Source organism: Schistosoma haematobium, chromosome 3 (assembly GCF_000699445.3).
Source record: "Schistosoma haematobium chromosome 3, whole genome shotgun sequence".
NCBI classification, from domain to species: domain Eukaryota; kingdom Metazoa; phylum Platyhelminthes; class Trematoda; order Strigeidida; family Schistosomatidae; genus Schistosoma; species Schistosoma haematobium.
In genome coordinates, this window is record NC_067198.1 from 7892753 (window position 1) to 7920278 (window position 27526).

General features: G+C 38.6%; 1 protein-coding gene across 1 annotated transcript; it reads left to right on the forward strand.

Moving 5' to 3' along the window:
* Positions 1 to 288: 288 nt before the first annotated feature.
* MBOAT1_4 (Lysophospholipid acyltransferase 1) lies at positions 289 to 27501 on the forward strand. The gene is made up of 3 exons (XM_012945706.3): positions 289 to 506; positions 15300 to 21225; positions 24334 to 27501. Exons 2-3 carry the CDS (start codon positions 20152 to 20154, stop codon positions 25069 to 25071), a joined length of 1812 nt encoding a protein of 603 aa, XP_012801160.1. The 5' UTR covers positions 289 to 506; positions 15300 to 20151; the 3' UTR covers positions 25072 to 27501.
* The last annotated feature ends 25 nt before the right edge of the window (positions 27502 to 27526 follow it).

A 27526-nucleotide genomic window follows, 5' to 3' on the forward strand; every position in this document is an offset into this window, starting at 1 on the left:
TCTCGTGTTCACAGCTTTGTGGATTGTGTGGCTATTGTCGAATGCCACTAAAATTTATGAGGACACATGTAAAAAATTGAAATGGGTGGAAGAAATTGCTTTTTGATGACCATCGTATATCTCATAGTATTATTAACGAATGGAATTAATTGCCTCGATGAGTGAATAAAACTCCGCCTATCGACGCTTTCATATAAAAGTTGTATCAACTGAAAGACCACCGTAACCAGGACTAACACAGACCACCTAGACTACTGTACTTTCTTAATAGAAACGAAACTTTTCAAAGGAAAATAATGAGGTCGAAGTGAGAATGGACTAATTTTCCAGACTTTCGGCTGTTCCCTGGAATTTTCAACCAAATGTTGTCCAATGTTACAATTTTTATTTGGATGCCATTATTGAGATCTGATGAAGCGGATTTTGCTCCGCTGAGTACAAATGTTGTGATACGCCGGATGTGGTTCTCAGCGGACGTCATTAGACCTACATTTCAGCTCTTCTAAGTAGGTGTAATGTTTCATTGCTTACTGTCATTGAACTTTTCGTAGTTGTTTCTTTTTGAGTTTTTTCTTAGAATGACTTGTTCGGCTCCATGATATAACAATTTAACTTGACATTAAGTAGTCTAAGATATCAGTTTAAAGAGCCTAAGTAGCATGTAGTTTAACGGTGAAATGCATAATCTCCCAGGTATCCCTTGCACAGAGGGGAAGTTTTTTGACTGTCTGTTTCATAGAACTTGGCATTCTAGTTACATAAGTTTTGGAACTAAAATTTCATGAGCGTAAGGATCCTAACGTTCATAAATATATTGACCTATTACCGATGTTTGAACATCTAGTTTGGATTCTGCTACTGGTTGCTTCGGAGTACTTATTACTTTGCTAGGCAGGTTTATGACATACTAAACATATTTGGAAAAACAAGATTGGCATTGTTTGGTCAATCCTCAGTCAAACTTTGTGTGTCATTTCGGTATTTTTACGCTGGAGATTCGTTTCTCCTTGAGAGCGTTCACTGATATGACCTTAAGGTTTTCCACTTGTTGACCAAATCATTACTTTGTTAATGATCTTAAGCTTATTCGATTGTAGTTATAAGACCATTTTATGATAGTTTAAATGATAATTAGTCCTAGAATGAACTAAGTGATAAAACATGTTAAAATCCCAAATGAAGTGGTTTTATCAAGTTAGATCTCATTTTACGGTAAGATAGAAAGATGGACATACTTACTCCAATCCCTCCCCATATGAGAGGTTACAACATTTTGACAACTTAAATCCTACTCTTCCAACAAATTTGTGAGCATTTGCATCCTTAATTGGATATGGACTACCCATAATAAAGTGGGACAATACGCGAAAAACTTCAAAGCATTCTAAGGCACTGCGAAGTGACCATAATACACAAGACCGTTTAGCAGTTACTGTTATAATGTATAGTTGTCTTCAATTCATGGTTTACGGCTTCACCTAAATCTTTCTGTTTCGGAACATGTCCCAATGCTGTTCCATCAATAATTTACTGATAACTGTTGCCACAGCCGATCTTCATCAGTTCATTTTACTGGAGTCCATTTCTAAGTACCAACATTCGAATCATTTAACCAATTCGTCTAAATTGATCCCGAGTTATAACTTTTTATTGTCGCTACGTATTATTTTCCAAATGTTTACACTATCAGCAAGTATTTATGATAGCGACCTAAACATTCATCAATGTAGAGTAGGAAGAGCAGGAAACTTCAGACAATAATTCGTAGCACGTCACACTTTACAGGGCTTCATCCGGTTAGGGTTTCGTATTTATTTCACTCCGTATTAGGTCTCAGAAGAGATATCTCATCCAACCCCTTGTTATTCCGAATCTGAAAAGCTCCTGTACAAATCATGAGTGACAACCTATCGATGTGCAATGCTAACCGGTGTTGGGGATCATTGGGAGAAAGTTAGGGGTGGCCAAACCAAAACGTGGCATCAGTGCTTGAAGACACTAACATCTGGTCTTATTATTTATTATTATTATTTTATTTCAACACATATATATTGGTACAGGATTGCGCCAAATATATATGCGCCACACAAAACAATGAGAATTTAAGAAGAAAAAAGTGGGGAACGTAAAAAATATTTAAAAAAAAAAACAATAACGAAGAGATCGGTGTAAGGTAGTGTAATAATAATAGTAATAGTAGGGGAACAGAAGGGTACAATCAGAAGAAATCTTTCAGTTAAGAAAGATACAACCACGTTTTATGAAGAAAGTAAAAGAAGTTTACAGCATGATCGCCACTGGCTTCTATTCTGAGCCATATCTGATAACGTCTCTAGCCACCGTGTTGTACCATCTCTCGGACCCCAACCAGGGAGTCGTGAAGGACCGACACAAGCCTGTCCTTTGCAGCTTTCTTTCATACCACGATACCATGTCATATACTGACCACCTCTCCACTTTCTCCAACCAGTTCCAGAGTCGGCAAATAATGCACGACGTGAAATCCTCTGGGACGACATTCGTAGAACATGTCCAAGCCACCGAAGTCGGTGTTTCAAAATGGTGACACCAATTGAATTATCATCTCTGTGCCCGAACACACGATGCCGAACCTCTGCATTACTAACATGGTGTTGCCACTGAATGTCAGCAATCCTTCGGAGACAGCGATGATCGAACACAGAGAGTCGTCTAACGTCCTCAACTCGGAGAGGCCAGGTTTCACAAGCATAGAGCAAAACTGCTCTCACTGACGCGTTGTAGATCCGACCTTTTACGGCCAGACTAACATCACGAAGGCGCCAAAGATGGTCCAGATTGGCATAAGCCGCTCTAGCTTTCACTATACGTGCATTAATCTCATCACTCACACCCCCACCAGCACTTATGCTGCTACCCAGATACACGAACTTCGCGACTATTTCTATCTGCTCACCATCCAGGGTGAGTACAGGATTAGAATCCTGCCAGTCTTGTAGAAGTACTTTACATTTCGAAGGTGCAAAGCACATACCATACCTACGGGCATTGATTGCCAACTGATTCAGTGCGGATTGCGTGGCTTGGGCATTATCGCACAGTAAGACAATATCGTCCGCATACTCAAGGTCGAGAAGTCTTTCTCCAGGCAACAGATCCACACCGCCATTACTTACATTCATCAGAGCTGTTTCCAGAATGTCATCGATGGCAAAGTTGAAGAGGAATGGTGAGATTGGGCAACCCTGCCTAACCCCACTGCTCGAATGGAACAATGGAGAGAGGTGGCTGTATGCCCTCACTCTGCCTGAGGTGTTTGTATATAGGGCTTTTAGGATGTTAATAAACTTCTCAGGCACACCCTTTTTCAATAGACAATCCCAGAGAACAGTCCTGTCCAACGAATCGAATGCAGCCCTGATGTCAAGAGACACTAAGATTGTTGGCCTTTGATAAGTATGGCGGTGTTCTAACATTTGGCGGAGGGTGAAGATATGATCAATACATCCTCGACCAGAACGAAAACCCAGCCTGCTCCTCGCGAGTCAATCTTTCTCGGGTTTTGAACAACCTACGAAGTATGAAGGAAGCCAATAGCTTGGACGCAATTGGAAGTAGACTTATCCTCCGATAGTTGTTACAGGAACGACGTGAACCCTTTTTAAAGATAGGGACAACTATTGACTCATTCCATGACGTTGGTACACTCTCTAGTTCCCAAACCTTTGTAAACAATGTCGTCAATTCCTTAGTCAGAAAGTCACCACCATCTTTAAAAAGAGCCGGAGGTAAGTCATCTGGGCCAGGTGATTTGTAACGCTTCAAGAGTTGGAGTTCCTTGCGGACTTCCGCCTCATTTGGTGAATCAGTCGTCACCGGCCATGGAGGGTAGGACAGTCTGACCGGTGCTGCCGGAGCAGCAGGCCAGTTGAACTGCCCTTCGAAAAATTCTGCCCATCGTCCAAGACGTCGATGGATGTTAGTGATTGGCATCCCATCATCCTCGCAGATTGTTTCGCTCACACCAGACTTCTTGTTGCCAGTGGCTCGGATGAGTTGGAAGAGCTTCCGGTAATAACCAGATGCAGCTGCTGCTTCCAGCTCATTAGCACGCTCCGACCACCAGGCTTCTCGGTCCTTAAGCAAGCTTTGCCTAATTCCATTGTCTAACATCCTTCGTTTTTGGTCAAACTCACGGTCACCCGGAGTAGACCGACGGGCTTCAATGAGTTGTAAGGAACCTGAAGAAACCCAGTACTGAAAAGCGGGGCGTTTCGCAAACCCACAACTGACTGTACCCGCCGTTTTCATGGCGTCATGCAATTGCAACCAACGCTCATCTATACTTTTCGGTGGTATGGTAGCTAGCCTAGAAGCTAACTCGATTCGATACTTACTTGCAACAGGAGTTGCAACCAACTTGCTGACATCAATCCTTTGGTGGCGGTCACTTCGTTGGCCACTGAAAAGTAAGGTAAGATTGGCGCAGACCAAGGCATGATCAGAGTCGAGATAGGTACTCCAAAAGGAGCGGCAGTCTTGTACACAACCACGCCAGCGGTAGCTGATCGCGATGTGATCAATCTGAGTCCAGGCTTGAGATTCAGAGGGAAGACGCCAGGTGGCACATCGGCGATGATTGTGCCGGAAGTTAGTGCTAGCCAGAAACAGGTTGTGGTCTGTGCACAGTTGCAGTAGACGGTCCCCGTTATCTGTTCTGCGACTAACAAGTCCCCATCAGCCACCTAAACGACCCTCTTCTGTGCCTAGACGCCCGACCTGAGCATTCAAGTCTCCGGCTAGTACTACAATATCTGTCGAACGCACCTTCTAGAGAAGAATAGATAACTGGTGGTAAAACTCATCCTTGATTGCATCTGGGCTGCAATCTGTCGGGGCATAGGCGGAGATGACGAAGAGACATCGTTTCTCACGCCGATTTCTTCTCACTTTGATGGAACTCTCTAATGTAACAGCACATAACCGACTGTTAATGGGGATCCAATCGATTAGTGCTGCCTCAGCTCTAGCGCTTAGTGCGACACCAACGCCAGCAAGACCAGACGAAGATGCCACAGGGTCCCCGGATAAGCGCACGTAAAACAAGCTTTTTGAAGCGACAAATGGAGATCGAATTTGTAGTACTTCGCCAGAGTCTTGAATACGGGTCTCGGATAGACAACAAACATCAATATTAAGACTTTCTAAAGACATAGTCAGCCCTATCTGTTGTCCGACCTGCATAAATGTGCGAACGTTGAAGGCAGCCAGTTTGAATGGTGCACGTGGTTTCAGAAAAACTGCTTCAGTACTCATATTTGGTGGTAGCATACAATTTTCAACCGGACAGTGACTCGAGAACGTTTAGACACAGTCGAATTTCCACTATAGACGAGCTGCTGTCTAAGTCGAAAAGTAAGGATAGACAGAGTGGGAATAAAAGAGAGTGAATAAATGACGTAGTAAATAATAATAGTAATAATAGCAATAATAGTTGAATCATTTGAATGTTCGTCGAAGCAAGAGAATTAGTTTCCATGATCATAGACAGTTCAGTTCATTAATTGCGTGTGGGCTGTATTACTGCCCGGGTGCCCAGACCGAAGCAGGTGGTTATCTTAGAGGGCCACTCCCCGAGCCTTTGACCTAAAGGTCTAACCCACAAGGCAGTGGAGCATCGCAAGGAGATGCAGTCCCATGGTAGCCGGTGACCAACGATAGGTTCATACGCCATTTGTTCTTACAGGACACTAGTGCCCATGTGCAACATTGATTTAGAATCCGGTTAAAGCGCCGGACATTCGCTTTTCGTCCTCTCATTTTCGAAAACAACACTTCCGCCACGAGAAGGCAGTGAGTAGGACTTCCCTGGCAGAGGCTGTATACGCGCGGCCGTGTGAGAGTATTTCGAGAGGGAGGGCGAACCCACCCCACTCTCGGCCATACCAGTGCATTCGGGGGCTATGGTTGGAGACCCTGGGTGACATGGCTTTGAATCGATCACAATGGCGTAGGTGTATACACTTTGTTTTCCCGTACGTACTATATCTTTCTTCCTGTACTATATATATTACCACCATTGACTTAACTACTCCTATGAATTTGGTGTTCATCTTGTGCTAATGACGTGTGGCAACTTGGACCGATGCATATATGTGCCTAGTCCTACATTGTAGCTGACTAACTGACTGACAACCTATCGAATGCCCTGCTGCAATTTACGAACATTGATAGAAAATCCAATTTCTTGGGTCACTGGCTTGTTCTCGTCCTGTGATTCGGTTATATTCGGACAGGACCTCTTACGAAACTCATGTTACTGTAGATTCAACAGACTTCAAGACTCTGTGACTATGCAACTCATCATTACGTGTTTTTACCACTATGCTGGTCAGATTAACACGTTGGTAGTTAGATCAGTCAGTCAGTCAGTCAGTCAGCAACAACGTAGAACGTACGTGCGTACATTAGTTCGAGTTGCCATACCACATTAGCACAGAGATAAATAGGTGTCGCTTCTATTCCCACAGCTCTTTGCATATCTTTCCAAGCAACATCTGGGTCAGCCTCGTTTTCAGAACTACTTGATTGTGACCTCAGTTTTTCCTGGAACCTACTTTTGGTTTTCTCGCTACTCAATTCAGTTCTAATGGGTCTTTTTAGTGTTGCTTTTTTGCGTACAGTGAGGCGCAAGCAGATGCGTGCTCGTATTAAAGCATGGTCGGAGTCCAAGCAGGTATTTCAGAATGAGCAACAATCTTCCATCGACCCTCTCCAACTATGACTGATGGCAATATGGTCTATTTGAGTCCATCGTTGGTTTGGTGTAGGGGGTCGTCATGTTAGACGATGTCTCTCCTTATTCTTAAAATTTGTGTTTGCTAGAAATAAACGATTGTCTGAGCATAGTTGCAGCAGACGATCACCATTATCTGTTCGCTGAGCCGGGATACTAAAATACCTACTTAAATGTCTTTCTGTTTGGTTTAAGCTTCCTACGTGGGCATTAAAGTCATGTGCTACGAGTATTATGTCTGAGCGTTTAGCTCTTTGAATAAGTTCAGAAAGCTTTCTGTAAAAGTTATCTTTCACTTCATCCAGGCCGCAGTCAGTGAGGGCGTAGGCAAAAACAAAGAAAAGGCAACGACGTGTGTCTCTATCCTTCCGAGTTCTTACGGAGCCGTTTAGCCGAACAGCACATAGGCGACTATTAACGGGGATCTACTCTAATAGTGCTTGTTCCGTCCTCGTATTTAGTGTTATGCCTACACCTGCCAGTCCACGAGAACTGGCCATTGGGTCGCCATATGCACGGAAGGCGTATCTCGTCGGCTCTCCGTTTTGGCAAGGTGAGGTCAAGTGAATGACTACACTAGTATCCTGTATGCGTGTTTCGGAAACAAAACATATATCAATAGTACGAGATTCAAGGGTTTTAGCCAGGGAGCCCTGCTGGCCGATTTGACCTGGGCTGTGTACGTTGAAGGCTGCAATGTGTAGTTTGGAGTGAGATTTCAGTAGACCTGGGACAATGTTTTGCGCACTAGAATCGTTGGCTATGGTGACACTTGAGGAGGAAGCCAAAAGAGGAAGTTTAGTGTTGAAAGTCGGTGTAGGAGGAATAATAGGAATTGGAGAGGGTGGCGTAGGCGAGATATCCGTCTATCAACCAAAGGACGTGTTTACTGCGCAGCAGTTCATTCCGTCCTACTTTATGGCAGTGAAACATGGCCGGTAAGAGTAGAGGATATCCGTAGGCTACTAGTATTTGATCATAGGTGTCTTCGAAACATTGCTCGTATATCATGGGACCATCGAGTAAGTAACACAGTTGTTAGGAAACGGGTACTAGGTAAGGATGGCAAATCAATTGATGAAGTAGTGAAACTTCATCAGTTGAGATGGCTGGGACACGTGTTACGTATGCTCAACGACCGACTGCCTCGACGTGCTATGTTCAGTGGTATAGGAGTAGGTTGGAAGAAAGCTAGGGGCGGCCAAACCAAAACATGGCACAAGTCCATGAAGTCACTGACAAGTGAACTGAGTCATGTTGGTAGGTGTAGACTACCTGGTTGGGGACCGCGAGATGATAGCAGCCGATGGTTAGAGACCCTGAATGACATGGCTCAAAATCGTTTGCAATGGCGCAGGTGCATCCACTCTCTGTGTTCTCCCAAATTCTAATCTTCTGAATTCTTCATGTCCCTTTATTTTTTCTCTTTCCAAATTTATTTCACTGGATTATACTCCTTGAATTACATCTCCAAACCCTAATCTTCCCGATTACTGCTTATACTCTTATTACCTCTACCACTATGGGATTTGAATCGACAACTGCATCTCTGTGCTAATGTGGTGTGGCAACTCGAACTGATGTACGTACGTACGAAGTTCTACGTTGTTACTGACTGACTGACTGACTGACTGACTGGAGAGGGTGGTTGATTATGAATACGGTGGTCTTGAGTGGTGTTAGAGGTATGAAGGCGGTTTTCACTTCCCGGTCGCCCACACCGTGGGAGGGTTCTTCTAGAGGTACCTGAAAGAGAAATTGGGCATGAGGTGGTTTTAGTGACCTGAGAGTGTGACCATAGTGCCCAAAGGATAACTGCTTAATAATAATAATAGTGATAATATTTTGGTGGAGTTTTGTTCTCTGAGCTGGATGGTTTGGTCGTGGAGCTTTCATCGTTCTTCTGAACGACATCATCAGCACAAACTTCAGATAGAAGTGAAGTGTTCGAATTTCTCCATATGTGTTTCACAGCTTGTTCTGTGCACCTCGATGTTGATTGGCTCTTGTTGACCTTAAATTTATCATTGTTTACTTCTTCCTTGTTTTAGTTGTGTCTCCCATTGGTTTGATTTTTGTTTCTATATTTATGCATGATTTTCCTGATTGGTTGATAAATTGGATTGATTTCAATATGTTTGTTGATTGCTGATTGACCTGAGTGCCAAGCTTCTAAAAATTCTCTGGTGTTTTTGGAGTTTCCTCTGTCTAAGATTTCTACATTTTCCCAATCGAATGAGTGTCCGTAGTTATCCACGTGTATTGATATAAGTGAAGAGATATCATGGCGTTTGACTGCTAATTGATGTTCATGTAGGCGTAGGTTGAGGCGGCGTCCGCTTTGTCCGATGTAGTGTTTGTCGCAGTTGGTACAATTTATTTTGTAGATGATGTTTGATTTGTCTTTCTTTGTTATTTCATCCTTTGGTTTGCATAAGATTGATTGTAGTGATTTTGTCGGTTTGTGTGCCACACCTATCCCGAAGGTTTTCAGCAGTCTCGTTGCAAATGCGTGTGTTATGTGACACAGTGATATGCTGTTTATGTTATTCAAATTAGTTAAACTTGCTGGGGACTGTGTTAACATAAAGCGACAGCAAGTAGGTGGTTTTACTTAGGGAATGCATTAATAAAGATGGCTAAACATTTAAAGTTCCTATAATATCACTTGTGGAATGAGATACACTTACAGGTGCTAGAACATTCAATACGTTTTCAGAGGAGCAGTATGCAGCGAACAAATAATGGGAGTGATTTTATCGTACGGATAGATTGTGGTAGGTTATTCCAGAGTCTTGAAAATTTACAGGTAAAGTAATTCATATGAAGAGATGATTTAGAATAAGTTTGTTTCACTGGTGCCAAGTAATTACGGATGTCATATTGAGAAGTTTCTGCATATTGAGTCACGTGATTGGATGTAAAGGATAGTTTATTAAGTAGTTTGAATGAAAAGATATGATTTAGTTTGAGTCTCCTCTTCCATTAAGGGCCTAGCCCAAGTTTACTACATCTAGAATTATTAGGTACAATCAGCTCCAAGAATACGAAGTGTAAATCGTCTCTGTACTGATTCCAGCTTTAATTTATCATTTATGCCCGCAGTGCTAAGAATAAACGTGTAATATTCTAGAAGAGGTCCAACACAAACTTTGTACATTAAAATACGTGACTCATTGTTATAAGGGTTTCGGTTTATGTAACTGTTATAATTCTCTCTTACGATTATAACCCAGCTATTCCTATTGCTTATTATTCTCGGACACCGACTCACTCGTCAAGTCCCCCAAATCAGAACAAAGTTGTACAGGAAAAGAGATTATATTCCAAATAACAGGGTTATATGGAAATAAGTAGTAAGTAAGTACAATAGGGAAAACGTTAGTATATTTATAGTTTTTCACGTAAGGAGATTTCTAGAGTGTTCACTAAGTATTGACTAACGCTGATCGGATAAGAACCAGCCAATCAGCGTGCACCAAAGCAGTCGTGCATTGAGCATGCTTTGATCCAGCCACTGTCCCGCTAACAGTAACCTACTAGACGTTGATACTTAGAGGTATATTTCAATATCTGTTCTGTAAACGACAAGTCTTGGAAGTATCTAAGTCCTAAGTCTACTACTGTATGTAACCTAGATAACACTCTTCCATTTATGGTAAGGTCTAGCTTGAGTGTTGTATCGCCGAAGCATATCCATCCACATTTAGACGTATTAAGCTCCAGTTGCCATTTTAAGCACTACTGTGCTACCTTGTTAAGCTCCATGCTGATGCAATTTTGCATATTTTTCAGCTCATATGGAGAAAATGAATATACTACTTTAAGATCATCTGCATATAGAAGGGGCTTACCCACACAAAAACATTTACAAATATCATTGATAAACATTAAAAAAGGCAAAGAGCCTAAGACACTACCTTGTATTACACCACTTCTAGCAGGGACAGCGTTAGACAATGAAGAGTTAATTTTAACTATTTGATGTCGATTGCTGAGAAAGGAGTCAAACCAAGCTAGCAAAGGATTTTGAACCCCATAAGATGCGAGTTTACCTATAAAAAGTTGATGGCTAACCATGTCGAAGGTTTTAAAAATGCCCAGATATAGCACTAAGACTAGATATCCTTGGCTACGTAGAGAATAGACTAAATTAAAGAAGTCAAAATGATATGTCATGCAAGATCGATTTTTAAGAAATCCATGTTGATTATCATTGATAAATTTTCCAGCGAGGAAACAGTTAGAAAATTCATCACTTATAATTTTTCCCATAATCCTAGAGATAACTGGAGTAATATTTATCTGCCGATAATTGTTCATGTCAGTCTTATCTCCAGATTTGTAACGTGGTATGATGTACGCGGTTTTCCAACAGTAAGGGTAAGAACCAGTTTCCATAGAGAGAGTAAACAGCTTTAGAAGAACAAGTGGAATATCTGGACCACCATACTTGTAGAGAAAGGTTGAAATCCCGTCTACTCCGTGACCTCTCGAAAGCTTAAGGGTAGCCTTAATAATTTTCATGCATGTGAAGGATATAGATGTTATTGGGTTGCTAGTCACTCAAATAACTCTTGAAACAGCCACTTATGATTCCTACACCATTCGCAAAAATACCACTGAAAAGGTCTGATATAGTTTGAGAGTCGTATATAAAAGTGCTATTATGCTAGATGCATGGTATATGGTAATAAGTAATAAGTTTAAAAAGGAAGTATGGAGTGTAAAAAAACTGAGAGCTTCCCTATTGATGTTGTGTATTTTGGATTTGCAGAGACTGTGGTTTGTTATGTTTGACTGATTATATGGGCTACCGCTTGGACAAACTATTGCTAGTGGGACCAGGGCCAAAAAATCATTATTTTGATAAAGTGGATTAATTTGTTGAACTTGACTAGGCGGACAGTTAAGACAAGCACTTGCTAGTTGGGGTTGGGTTGATGTTGAGTAACCCAGTAATCCATCTTGCCCAAGGGAAAAGTGTTGAGAAAAGTTACGTTTTGCAGGTTTATTATTTAAAACGTTTGAGGGTAACCGTGGGGCACGTTGGTTCACTGTGGTCTGTCCAATATTAGGCCTGCTTACATAATGATTGCAGTGGTCGTCTTGTGAGACATTTGAATCAAGTCTGCCCTTATAACCTCCCCTACAATGCGTAGGGTAAAGCATGGTGTCGAGAAGTATAGTCTTATTTTTATTTGGTAGGGCCATCGTAATATTTTTGTTATTGAGTCTAGAACCAGAAGGTTCTGTACATACGTTCTTTTTACGTGGCATAGACTTTTAATCTTGACATTGTTTTTAAGAGCTGTCGCATTAGAACTAAGTATTTGCTTATGGGCTTCTAATGCTAAACTGGATAATATCGGATTAGTGTCGTCGTTAGATGAACATTGGTTATCATTACAGGCATAATAGGCAAATTAGCACTCTTTGTTGGTAAATCAGAGTATTTGAGAACATGAGATAGGATAGCTGCATCAGGGGATCCAGCAGCTGATGCGCCTTTATTTTCGTTCAAGGTACGTTTTTGCGTAAGTCTTTGATTGGTTGTCTTATCTGAGACTATACGAGCGTTTCTAAACTTAGTAAGCGCGCAGATTAACCGCTCGAATTCTTTTAACTGTTCAGCTAATATATGAGAATCGATTCTGAACAAGACCGGGCACGAGTATTTCTGGTGCTTTTTATTAAGTCGAATGCATTGACATGGACTGTCTTGAAGGTTAGATGCTTTTAATATTGAATTCCTTACAGTTTTAATGGGGATTCTGTCAGGTATATTATAGACAATCACGTTATTACGAGAGACTAATTGCTTGCTAACTTCATTAGCGATAAAATCGATAACAGATTCTGCTTTTACAATGTCATCAAGTACCCCAGGAACGATATCTTGACAAAAGCAGTTTAAGGGCTGATAGTGTCTTTATTTCTTGTTTCAGATCATCATGCTTTAATGAAGAGCTAGCAAGTGACTCAACTTTAGAACACATGTCGTTTAGTTGCTTAAAGATAGTGTTTAATTCACTCTTAATATTATCGATACATTTTGATCTTGAGGTGGAACTCAATTAAATTAGAGACAGAGTCATCCAGCAGCAGGTGTGGTGTACGACCACTCCCAACATTATCAGCTTCAAAAGGAGTAGCAGAGCATGGGGACTAGGTAATAATAGAATTGTCATTATCTGAAGTATTAGGGCTTTTCCGGGTTCGTTTTTTGAAAGTTGACCCATATCGCTTTAAGTATAAATTCTAAAGCTATATATGAGTTATAAACTAGGATTCAACGATATTTAAACAATATATATTAGATACCGTGTTATCGTAACGCAAACGTAAGGTCGGTCACATACGACCTTTTTGTGGGAAATTTTCGTGTTAGCTCCGTACTTGTTGAGACCTCACCGCCGGAGACGAAGGTCCGTGAGATAAGGTGAGCTGTGCATTTCTAGGGTCGACCTTTTCGGACCCCACCCTTCCTTATGGGAAGGCAGCATCGCTGCAGATGCTGATTGTCTGAGGGAAACACCTTACTGCCGTCACACCTCTGTACAGTCAGCAGTAGGACTTCGCCTTCGGACCTTGGGTTTGCTGCTGTTAGTTTTACCGTTCTTCAACCGACCTGTCTGGCATGGTAGGATCTTGAGGAACAATTGTTCCAGCCAGTATGGCTCGATTAGTTTATCACGATAGGCAAGCCCAACCACCACATCAAGGTAGCAGCGACGGTCGGGTAAATAATTTAGGAACAATAATAATAAGTATTGAGATTATGGTTCTAAAAGACATTGTAATGGTATGTATGGAAGAATATTGGGGTTCAAGATGGAGGGGAAGATAAAGAGTAAATGCATCCGTGCCTTCGTGAATGATTTGAAACCATGTCACTCAAAGTTTCTAATCACTGATCACGGTTATCATGCTAACCCCAACCAGGTAGTTTGCTTTTACCAACATGACCTGATAACCTGATCTTCTGTTCTAGTTTGGTCGTCTCTGCGTTCTTTTCAATCTATTTCTACATTCTACAGATTTATGATAAAGGATTATTTAGTTGTGCAACTACATGTAGCTACATGCACTGGGCCAAAATACGAGTTTTTACCATGCCGTATGACCTCAAACCTAATAAAGTTGAACCAGTTTTCAAAAGTCCAAGCTTTACTCAATCTAACAAGCTCAAGATATATAAAGATTTGCTGTTACAGCAACATGATATTTACTATGAGGTTCACAAATTCACATATTTTTGATTGTATCCAGTAGTGGTTTTATTATGGATTATGTTTTCTAAATTATTTGATCAGACAAAATTTTCGATTGTTAAAACTAATAAATAGAATGCTAATCGATAGGTAAATGCAATGATATGATGTAGTCGAGTGTTGACTACTCATGAAGCCATAATACTGACTTAAACCCTCAAATGATTAGAAATCAAAGACAAGACTACTGGCCAGGTAAATAGTTTTTTTATATAACAAAATAACATGCTCATATACAAAATATGGACACAAAAGAAGTAAAAAAAGTATCATTGATTGGAGAAAATTAGCTTGTAGACCACTTATTCTCCAATCTTTTAAGACCCGTTCATTGGGCCTAGTTTTTCATTATTCAGTATAATATTTAAACCTGAAACGAAGTCAAAATAGTTCGTTTATAACTCTTGAGTTTAATTTTATCCTCTTCATTCATCGATATAGTTCGCCACTAAAAATAGAATCATCCACACAAATAAAAATAGTGAGAAAGGAGTCCAATCAAAGTAAAAAAATAAGCGAACGAGAATAATACAGGTGGTTTTCTAGTGGGGCCTCCCTTAGAAGTCTCATCTACAAGGTAGTAGAGAAACTTAAACGAATTCCGTCCTATTATATCCAGTGAAAAAGGAGGCAATAGACTGCTCACTATCTCAGGATCCTGGAGTTCACGTGGACCATTTAGTTGGAATCAGGGTATTATAACTCCTAGATGAACCCTTGGTTTAAGGGGCGGTTGTTCGTATTTTGTGCTTTCATTCCCGTAAACAATACCCCCACCGTGCGAAGGTAGAGTCAGATTTCCTTGGCAGTCTGTAAACGCTTAACCTTACGAGAGTATTTAAGGAGGAGAAGCGGGCTCCTCAACCCTTGACTATAACGGGGTGTTGGGGAGCGCTTGGTTAAAAAAAGAAACAGACGTTGATTCATCTTGTAGAATATGCACTCTTGAACTTCACAGATCTCACTGTCCAAAAAAAATGTTATCACATAGAGTCGTACTGTTTAAATTAGTTGTTTCCCTCTTACCCGTTAGTCAGACAGGCTCTTATGCGATAGCAAGTTGTAAACAGGTTCATTTTTCCTCTTTGAACTTAAAATTATCTTGAGTTATAAGTACATTAGTAAAAATCAATCATATCGGTAAATTCTTAAATATAAATATTTCTATGTTATGTTACAGTTCTTATTTTTTTTACCAAGCTTACATGGTTGCTCCTGTTACATATACTTAAGGTATTTAATTTTTGTAGGGCCATGTCAGCTGATAGTCTTAACTCAATAACTCGACCTATTCCCAAACCATCTGATTTTAAATTTGGTAAAGAGATTGGACAAGGTACCTTCTCAACTGTTTATGTTGTCCAAGAAATTTCAACAAGTTCAGAATTCGCTATGAAGGTTGTTGATAAACAACGTGTTTGGCGTTACAAGGCTGTGGACTCTGTACTGATGGAGAAAGAAGTACTTAAACGCACAAACCATGTTTTCATCATTCGTTTGCATTGCACATTCCAAGACTCTACTAGGTTATTTTATCTTCTTGAATATGCAAGATGTGGAGAACTATTGTCATACCTTACTTATTTCACGTCCTTGAGTGTTCACTGTACTCGCTTCTATGCTGCAGAAATCTTTGCAGCCCTAGATTATTTACATTCAATGAGTATAGTTCATCGAGACCTAAAGCCGGAAAATGTTTTATTAACAGATAAAATGCACATCAAGCTGGCCGATTTTGGATCAGCTGTTATACTAAACTCTCCAAATATTAAAGCACCTAGTTTTACTGGAACTCCAGAATACGTTAGTCCTGAAATGCTTTCTCGTATTTCTAGACAAGGTGATTGTACTCCAAATAGTGAAAGCTCACAGGATCTTACTTATCTAATGGACTTTTGGGCATTCGGGTGTATAATTTATCAGTTGATTTCTGGATCCTCTCCGTTCCGAAAAAGTGGTCCTGTCCATGAATATGAAACATTTCAGAAAATTTTAAGTTTATCTTATACATTTGCCCCAAATTTTGATCCGATTGCAAAAGATTTGGTGGAAAAACTACTTGTAATCAGTCCCAGTGAACGCCTTGGTAGTCCTTCCCATGGTGGATCCATATCTGTTCGTCGACATATGTTTTTCTCTGAAATTAAATGGGACATCTTGCCGTACCAAGAACCTCCTTTACTAGTTCCAAACTTGGAACCAATTGCTCCTGAGGGTTGGGATAATCTACCTGTTGGTTTTAAAGAAGCAGAGAAATATCACTTGTCGCGTGAACTCGGTTTGTCTCCTTCTCAAATAACTGAAGATGATCGTATTCGTTTATTAAATGCACAAGGAAAGCACAATCCTTTCAATCGTTTCGTTCGTGGTCGTTTAATTTTAAAACAAGGCATATTGTTTAAGCGTCGAGGATTGTTTGCAAGAAAGCGGATGTTTTTACTAACGGAAGGACCCCATCTCTTTTATATCGATGTTGAAAATATGACACTTAAAGGAGAAGTTGCATGGTCCGATTCGTTAACTGTTGAATTGAGAAGTAACAAATTATTTTTTATTCATGTTCCAAATAAAACATATTATTTAGAAGACCCTTCTGGTCACGCGGACGATTGGGTAAAACAAATAACATCCGTCAGAGCGCGATATTTTAAAGATACTCAAACTTTATGTTCAAATGATCCGAGTACCTCTATCGAATTAAGCATTTAATCTCGTAAAACTCTTCAGACAAACGACTTATTTTTTTGTTCAGTTAGGAATGTGAAAAAGAGAAATATTGTTTATGTTGTGTTAAAAATAATTTTAAAATGTGTACACTAAGTTGTTATTTAGTGTTACCGAATTCAATCAGTTTTGTACAGTCAGAATTTATATATATTAACTTACTGCTTTTTCATTTTTATCTCGTCCAAATTGCTTGTTGCTTGCCTGATATTTTATTATACATGTGAATTTATTTTTTCTAATGTTTAACGCGTCGATTATATAAATAGTTGTCAATTTTTACGTTAACTAATTAAAGTTACGTATAGAGAAATTGTGTCATTTGGTAAACTTAATTTTTAAACTTAATGATATGAGAGTGCAATGTACTATACTGTTTTTATTATTAATCGTTAAATATTGATCTTGAAGAAAGAAAAAAGGCCGCTATTTCGAATCGGTGTGAATCTTTTAGATATAACTAACTCCTCTGTTACAAAGATCGCCTCTAATCTGTTAGAGATTTCCATTAAATGGGACATAATGCTATATCGTTCTTAGATGAACGAAATCACTTAACAATACTTTTTTTCGAGAACTTGGTGCTGCCCACACAGAGCTACTCTAGACAGTTTGACCATGTATAAAAAGCAGACGTTTTACAACTAGCTAGCCTCTTAAAGAACGACACTTATGTTTATGGATTCCCGATGTTACTGGAGATACATTGGGTTCTGCTCGAGATACGTGAGTGGTTTTCACTCTCCGATTCCTCCCACTGTGGAAACATACCTCCTTGATCGATCGATCTGAGAATGTAATTTCAGCCTGAGAAACAACCGCCTTACGAATTTTGTGAATAGTTTTGAATGTATTAGCTCCATACTTTTCAGACCTTACGGGCGATGATGGAAATCCATGTTCTGTTTTAATTGCTGAAGTTTCCTCTCTTCACTTCCATGAGAAAGCAACATCTTTGGAGATGGTGGCTGATTCATAAGAAATCTCACTATGTCATCGTACCCCTAATACATTCACCAGTACGAGTTAACCGTCGAACTCTAAGTTTGGTGCTTTCAGTCTTAACAATCTTTAACCAATCTGCCTAATTTGATAAAACCTCAAGAAGTGAATATTCAACTCAGCATAGCTTGATTAAGTCATTATGATACCCAAACGTCAGGGTGGTAGCTCCATAATCAGTTTTCCAGTAGCCATATCAGATTAAGCTTTCTTTTCGATGTGTGGGCAAGAATGATAATGATCGGTTTTTTGCTTAGTCAGACTAGTAGATAGTCTGACAGGTGCTCGATGAGTTATACGTTCTCCTTCCCTTATTACTATTGTGATTGTTGTTGGTTTTTGGTGTGGAAATATACTTATGTTCTAGTCAGGCTAGTCACATGTTCTTGATCTGAGTTGTGTTGAAGTCCTGTAGAATAGACATTGGGAGAGCATCTAGTGTCGATATACGTCTAAGGCGAATTAGCGTCCCATTCATGTAGACGAGGAAAGCAGCCTTATAACACTTTCTCATACTAGCCAAACATTACACTGATAAAAAAATCTCCCTGAAAAACCTAAGGCAGATAAACAGGCGTTCGTTAGTAGTATATCTCTTCAATTCGTCACACTTTAAAACAATACTGAGAAGATACTAAAATAAAACAAAGCATGTTAGCATTTAATAATAGTCTAGTGAAATTTATGAATGTTTTTTTCATTGTACAAGGCTATCCCAATGTACCTTGGTTTCAAGTTATCCAGCACATGGTGTTCAACATTATGTTTATTCGCGTTAGGGAAAGTATCTCCACATAGAACAGACTAGCAGGATACATTGCTATCGATTGCCATTATGTCATTTTTCGATCTGCGATAATTTCGAGAAATTTTCACTGAGGCCATCATTAGCGATTGATAGTGTTTTATTGTATTTAACATTTAAAGTTACTATGTACCTATTGGTTGTATGTACTACTTAATGTTTCATCCTAAATGTAAGCTCGATCACAAATCATTTGCATAGCCAAAATTCACTACATGTTTTGTACGTGAAACTGGCAAAATACAAAACTCTGGTATCAATCGCTACTAGTCTCAGCTTTTCAATTCAGTTTTGAATGAAATAAATAACAAATGATCGAATTAGGCTGAAATTTAAACACTAAACAACTAATAATTTTTCCATACATAGATGAATGTAAATGGCTTTCTTCAAACTTTATTCTTACAGAAATATGTTCTCATAGGGCAAATCACATTCTTTCCAAACGATATTATACTAACCATACCATTGTAGTAGTGATGGTTTATCTTTTCTTTTTTCCTCACATTCACTGCCAAAATCTGTGACTGTCACCACCCAGTTGACATCTCATAATACCTATCTAGCACATTATTTAGGTACAGAATCATTTAGTTTTCAACCACTCTCTGAGTTTATAGTTTAAAACCAACTTTCTCAGTATAAGCAAGCTAAATTCAAGTAGGCAAGTACACACTTGAGAGGTGAATTAGATTGATTAACTCAGTATATTATATAAGTACGATCAATCAAAGTCCATCAGTTTGCTTCATTTTAAAATTTTAGGATGCATAGCTTAATAAACTCGATGGTTGAGGTGTTTAAAAACAATAATTCTTAACCGTACTCACTAAATTGATGTACTCTGGAAAATGTCGTGACCTTTTTTCATGAATATGATGCTAGGAGTTTTGCTCTTTATTTCTATTCTCTAATATCGACACCGAGTCGCAATTACTTAATGGTTAAAAGGTTGGATCCTCAGCCCCCACCTAATTCGGTTTGGGCAACCGGGTGTCATTAGCCGTCACATTGCAAACGTGGTTCCTACCTAACTACCTGGGGAATGGATTTATGTAACTAAATTTAATATGAATACCCATTACCAGCTGAATATTGTCGCCTTTCTACTCGATTTAAAGCTGTATTTACCACGAAATTTATGGGTAAAAAATAATTATGCAAGTGTGTAAACACTTCTACTAGATATCTCACTTCAGTTAAGGACTAAAAGCTTTCCATAATATTCAACGAGTTAATAATGCATCAGAATCACTAAATTGATATTTGATAATGAAATCCTATATATTATAAAGTCAGTTATTTAATGATGTAAGACTTTCGGATTTGTTATTAACAAATTCAACCTTGAATTCTACTATTTCGTTTACTTTGATTACATGCTATTTCTTATGTTTACTTGTTTTCTAACACTTGGATGCTGGTTTTTCTTTTCGCTTTTTTCTTTTTTTCTCTCATCTTAAGTTCTAGTCGTTAATTTACCAACAACATCATCGTCAACATTATTGTTATTATTATCACCACCATTGTTATGCGTGATTAAAGCCAACCAACAACTTTAAATCTACATTATGAAATTCACTTCATTTGCATATTTCAATAAGGTTTTCATGGGTCTTGATTTTGTCCCATTAGAAAATGAGCAACCAGTTCGTGGTGGATTCTACAGAAGTTCACAGATTTTTATCCCACTTGCTAAATTTATGAATGTTCCATTAGATCAAATTAACTATGTTGTTAGTGGAGTGATTAGCATCGGTCTGGGTCAATTAATGCGACGCCGGTTATCACCTCAGAAATGCTCTCCACGAATTCGTGCAGTTTTTGAAACCTTATTTGGTCTGTTGTTATTATCATTTTGCTTTGGTAATCAATTGCGTGTATTATTGATACAATCAAGTATTGCTTATCTATTCATGATGTGTCTACCTAGTAATCATTTTATGGCTGTATTAGTGACAATTTGGTCGTTATTTTTTCTTACATTAGTACATATTTGTCGATTAAAATATGATTATGGGGGATATACACTGGATATTTCTGGACCAGTAATGGTACAAACTCAACGTTTATCTAGTTTAGCGTTTAATCTTGTCGATGGTGTATCAGTGCGTAAAATGTCTGGTCCAAATTATTGTAAATCACAACAAACTAATTGTTCCACCAATGAAATAATCAATCGTGATGAAACTGTGGAACAATTCCCACCTTGTTGCAAAGGGAACGCATTCACTGAACTTGATACAACAACAATGATAATGACTTCGAAATTGAAGTCAAACACTATTCATTATCATGCGCCAAATCATTGTAAATCAATGCAACGTGCTACTGCTGTTGCGTCGGATAGTCATTCTGTCATGATGAATATCCCTACAAGTCATAAATTACATGCTGTTGAGAAAATTCCAGATCCGATCATATTTTTTGCATACATGCTTTATTTTCATGGTGTATTTGTTGGACCTTTCACGTTTTTTTCTGAATATATGGATTATCTTAAAGGTTACACAAGCAGAGAATTACCTCCAATCAATATGCGTTATTTAATCACTTTATTTCTACGTACAGTAGCTTCGGGCCTATCAGCTGCCTATTTATGTCCTTATTTCCCGTTTGAATTTGTTTTAACTGAGCCGTTTACAGTAAGTTCTATTTATAATTGTCTGACCAAAATATTTGTTGAAATCACGAGCTGATCCAAGTTAACCAACCACTGAACACTTGGAAGCACTGGACTGGTATTTTGTCCTAGTATGGAACTTGTTAGGGGGTTCCAAAATTTATCGACAAGGAAACATTATCCAGTCAGCGTTGAATAAAGACTTTCCAAAAGCATCTGGAAATTGGGGAGTCACGTTTCCGATTGTATATTTACCTGTACTGCTACTATATTTAGAATGGACCCAGAAACTTCCAGAAGTCTGATGTCATGTGTTACTCTATAAATACACGAACCAACCTTGTATTGAAGAGTCCTTTTAGCACCTTGCGGCTTTTTTCTTGTGTTCAAATTACCGTGCAGATTAATCTTGGGGTTATTAGAAGTGTCTAAGAAACGGGATCGAGCGTTCATTTCGCAAACGTATCACAACGCTTGTGCTCATTCTCAACTCCGCAACTGGTAATCGAAGCCAGGCGATTCGTTCTCGTTCGAGAACTCTCAACTTCTAGACTACTGACTCACAATTCAATGGTGTACAACTTTAACTCCAATCAATCAACAATTTTGATAGGAAATATTCCATTAGCTTTATAGAATAACTTCTTCACAGCCGACGTCATCGAACTTCAATGGTCATGCATTCTCACGACAACCTTGGGAATCCCTCCTTGCGCTCAGTGGTCTAAATGTCAAGCGTTCACACACAAAACCAGAAGCCCTTCTTCTGAATCCCGGTTGCGGGGTCGTGCGTGCGTACTGCTAAGAAGTCCCATACTCGGACGAAACGCCAGTCCAGTGCTTTCAACTGTTGTCTAACTTAGATCGGTTCTTGATCTCAACAAAATTTCTACAATCTCCACAACCCTATACTGATAAAATATTTTTATCTAAGAGGAAAGTAATTGTTACTTTAAAAAAATTAAGTGATAGTGAATCAATAGTTAAAGCATTTGGCTAATGGTCGCATCAATAGAAACATAACCTTGAATACATCTCGTTTGAAGTACAAGAAACCCTCTTCGAAAGACAAAATCGTATCCAGTATTCATCTCAATTTCAGGATTAGTTTCAAAAATAATCAGTAGCTTGAGACGATAGTTAATTTCATTCACTTCGTCTCATGCAGTTGTGATATAAAGCATCCAAAAACACTTTCATGCTTTTTATGTTTACTGTGTTCATAATACATGTATGCGTCAAGTCGTTTAATTAAAAAGGACAGATCATTCTCTCTCTTCGTCTGCCAACAAAACAGTAAAAATAAATTTTCGTACTTTTAAACTGTCGGATAAAAAGTGATTGTATTTTTTGTCGTAATAGTCTGAATGTTTATATCGGAAATTGCTTTCACTGAATCAAATAAATCTTGATTGTTTTGATCGATTCTGTCATCTCGAGTAGTGTTAGAGGTATTGGGATCGGTTGTCCATACTGTGGAAGGACATTTGCTGTTGGGCAACCTAAAAATGAACCATGATTAGGAGTGATTTTGACGATCTATGAGCATAACCATAATACCCAAGGAGTAACTGCTTACGACCAGTCATGTATGGCATTTTTGTGAATAGTTCTGTGTGTGTTACCTCTGTGCTTTTAAGACCTTGCTATCGATAACGGGAATCTATAGAGGCAAGATTGATGCGCACTCATTTTTAGAATCGACCTTCTGCAATCTCCCTTCCTTCATGGCAAGACAGCATCGATGTATATACTGAGGAAAACCTTGGTACGACTTCACCCCCACACACTGTGTGTATAATCAGTTTATAGTCAGCCATCGATAAAAGCGGTTTCCACCGAGACTGTCGTTTCTAGTTATGAACTCAACAGCAAATGTCCTAAACCTCTTTTACTGTAGAATAAGTATTATAGTTGTCTTTTTTCCAAAATAATAAGTCTTGTTGGTTTCTGTCAATAATTTTCCTACATACTACAGGATCACTGATTCTTAAACTATTCGGTTTGAATAAAACCATTAGTCTAGTGGTTGTTAAAGCGTCTAACTTTCGCGCACTAATTCTCTCGTTTAAACCCTGGTTCACCTATCCATCTGAGGAACTAGGCAGTGTTACTAGGCTTCATACTTAATGTGTGGCGATCATATCCACGGTCCTGATGAATGATTTAGTTTAATTTGGCGTTGAACCAATTATTCCGTAGATTACTATTGTCTTCTCCATCTGTAGTGTTCAGTCTCCTTTTATTCATCTGAAAAAATGTAACTCAGTTGTAAGAAAGTAATGAGGTTTATATACCTTTTGACTTCTTCGAGCTGTACACATTTTTTTTGTTCATATTGAGGATAAGTAGTACCATCTGATTATCAAAATACGAATTGTCGTTGAAAGTAACACTATTTCGTTTTAATTCTATATATATTACATTATTATTTAGGCGTATAAACATTATTATAAAGGGGTATCAATATATATATATATATATATATATATATATATATATATATATATATATGCGCCACATAAATTATCGTGAAATTTGTGTGGCCTGGGGTACTACCCGAGTGGCCAAATTCTATCATCGTAATCCACCACTTATAAAGGTTCTAGACACAATCCTAACTTGAGGTTATGATATTTATAACTTTGCACAGACGATAAAAAATCCTTTTACAATTTCATACTATTGTTCTATGCGAGATTCTGATAGAGTTGTATTCTATATGTATGCACCCTCTCACGTTATCGTTCCTATTCCAAACATTTTGCATTATTGAAATGATCCTGTTGGACTTGTCATTCACAAATTTTCTGCTTAGCATATATTTGGCTTCATAATGAACTGGACTACATGTACAGGTTTATATCACAGGCTTCATTGTCAATCATAGTAAGCTCCAATTAAATATTACACTCGCGTAAACGTCCTATTTGGTATTAAAGGTGTACAGCTATGTGGATGTTTTTACTACATTATACTAACGTTCAATGCACTTTAATCATTCCTTTTGAGTTACTATTATGTTTTACACTTGTACTGTTGTCAAAGAAAAAATAAGAGTTTTGAAAGCATTGTTAGTATATGTGATCACACACTCACAAATTTTATGTATTTGTTTGTTTCACTTTAGAATTACTCCATGTTGCATCGTATTTTATATGTAACCATTTCTCTATTCTTAATTCGACAAAAGTACTACTTTGCATGGGGTTTAGCTGAAGTCAACGGAGTGGCTGTCGGTGCTGGTTATACTGGCCAGTGTCCACGCACAGGTGCTACATTAAATCATAACATTCGCAATTTTGATTTCATTAAAGTTGAAACTGGTATTAGTTTAAAACATGTTATCGATGCATGGAATATCTCAACTACACGATGGTTACGTGAAACATTTTATGATCGTCTTCCATCAGCTTATCGTACAATCCTTGTCTTTATTATAAGCGCTTTTTGGCATGGCTTTTATCCTGGCTATTATATTATGTTTTTATCGTTTGCCTTATTCACTATGACCTCACGTCTATGGCATCGTCATTGTCGTCAATATTTCCGTAGAAATTATCTCTCCAGTCAACTCTATAGTGTATTTACCATGATCATTACTAATTTAATTGTAAATTATGGTCAAGCACCATTTCACCTATTAGATTTCTATTCATCATTGAAATTTTTACGTATATTCTACTTTATACCGCATCTAATTGCTGTCGGTATTTTGTTTATCTATTTTTCCAAAATATGCATTATAAAATTATCACTTAAGTATCAGCTTGATATTAAGAGGTTTGATTATGATAAAAGTAATGATGATAAAAGTCGAAAATTATCAATTTCTTCAAATCATGATCGCGGTTTTGGTGGCCATTAATTACTAAAGGACGACGATCACCACTACCTTCAATACCCCGTTCGCCTCCTGCTTATGTTCATCAGTTAACACTTGCTTGCTTATAATGTCTCCCCTCTCGCTCTTGTTTTTTTCATCCATCCATTTATCTATTTATCCTATAAAAACATACTCAAATATATTCCTTGTTGCGTTTATCCCCTTCCACCCTCTCCTGCCCACTGTCGAAATCATGTCCCATTGCATGTACTGCTACTTCCTCCATTTCCTTAAAATTAGTATTCTCATAATCACTCAGTCTTCTTTTGAATGTTTATGTGGGTTACATTTTGTGGGGTTGTTTTTTAATTTTAAAAAAATGGGACGAGAAAAATTATTCTATTTCAATGATGCGTTTGACTATGGTATATATATATATATATATATATTTATTTTGAAGTCTTCTTGATTACCTAATAATTTGACTTACCAAGTGTTCACTTGTAATAATAATATTACTAGTAAGTGATGAGTTCACATAACAGTGAGTTGAACTTCTATTTGTTCGTGTGTGTTGTGAACGTTTTCTCAAATATTAAATCATATGAAGAATGTGTTGTGATTCGGTATTGGTTTTATGTGGACATGCATACATATATGCATAATGGATACAAGGGATCGACTAACCTAGGGGAGTCGGAAAACCGTGATTCTAAACCAAGAGACATGAAGAATTTGGGAGAACACAAAGGGTGGATTCACCTGCGCCATTGCAAACGATTTTGAGCCATGTCATTCAAAGTCTCTAATCATCGGTTGCTATCGTCTCGCGGATCCCAACCAGGGTAGTCTACACCTACCAACATGGCTCAGTCCACTTGTCAAAGTTAAACAAGAAGTAGTACCATCTTCCCAATATGTGGTGGATTGAGTTTGGAAAAGGGACTTGTTGAACATCTTTGAATGGCTCTGAAATATTTTCTACAAGGGATGGAAGAAACGAAAGTCTTAGGCTACTAAGCATTCAAAAACCTTTCACAGTCACTGATACTATGGTCAGTGTCTCAGCAGTTTCACTGTGTGAATTGTCTATATGAATATCCTCCGAGTGGACCCTACCTAAGTGATTCAATGAAGTTTCAGCTCTGGATGCTTCAGCCAGTTTTGGATTCCTAAATAGTCAACCAATTTCAGTTCACCTACCTACTCACAGTTCCACTTTACTAATTATTTTTATTTGACCAACCTTGCTGCTAGGTGTAGGGTCTCGTGGGGACTGTTTTAATTCATTAAATGCTGGATGTGTTATTATTTTGCCTCTTAATCCTTGTGTTAATTTGTTTCCTCCACCTTTTGCCATTATTCAGTGACGCTGTTTGTACTATTAGTATTTTTTTTCGCAACCTCATATTCCTTCCTCATTTATCATTGTTTTTGAATGACTTGCTTCGTATCAGTGCCATGTGCAGAGACCTAGATTTGTGTCAGTTGGTTGTTCAGCAAACTGTCCCTTAAAACAGTTTCGATCTTCATTGCTGCACTAGTCACAAAACCATCTCCCAATCGTTCAGTTCCGAGTATCATTTGTGAAGATCGTCCACATAGCTATTACTTACAGAATGTGAGAACAGAAGTCGTGAAAACCTTGTCACTAACCACTACCGTTTAGTATTCTTAAGAGTTGTTTCTGTATTCAATTATCGTAGTCAGTCAGTCATCATGAACGTAGAGCTCGTCACATGTATGTTTTAGCCCACGTTGCCGTACTTTATCAGTACGACGAAATAAACTTAACGTGATAAATATAAAAAATTGGAATAATGTCAATTAATCAGCCGCAACGTAGGATCATGCACATATATACTTCGGTCGAGGTTGCCGCACGTCATTAGCACAACAAAATGAACACCAAATTCACAGGGGTAGTTACTTCAATGGTAGAAATATATAAAAGAAAGATTGTGTATAAGAATATAATACAAGAAGAAAGAATTAGTTCGTAGAAATAAAGGCATGAAGCAATTTTAATCTCACAGTTTAAGGGAAGACAAAGTGTATACACGGACGCCATTGTGATCGATTCTGAGCCATGTCACCCAGAGTCTCCAACCATTGCTTACGATAGTCACGCGGACCCCAACCAAGTAGTCTGCATCTACCAACATGGCTAAGACTAGAAGTTGGTGACTTCAAGCACTGATGCCGCGTTTTGGTTTGACCGCCCTTACTTTTTTTTCAAACATCCCCAACTCTAGTCAGCATTGTGTATTGTGATAATCGGTGTTCAGGCATTATTTATTTATTTATTTTAACACATAGATATTGGTACAAGGAAGCACCAAATACATATGCGCCACACAAATTTCACTCGATATGTGTGAAGGCTGTGATACTGCCCGGGTTCCCAAACCAAAGCAGGTGGTTATCTTAGAGGGCCACTCCCCGAGCCTTTGACCTAAAGGTCTAACCCACAAGGCAGTGGAGCATCGTAAGGAGA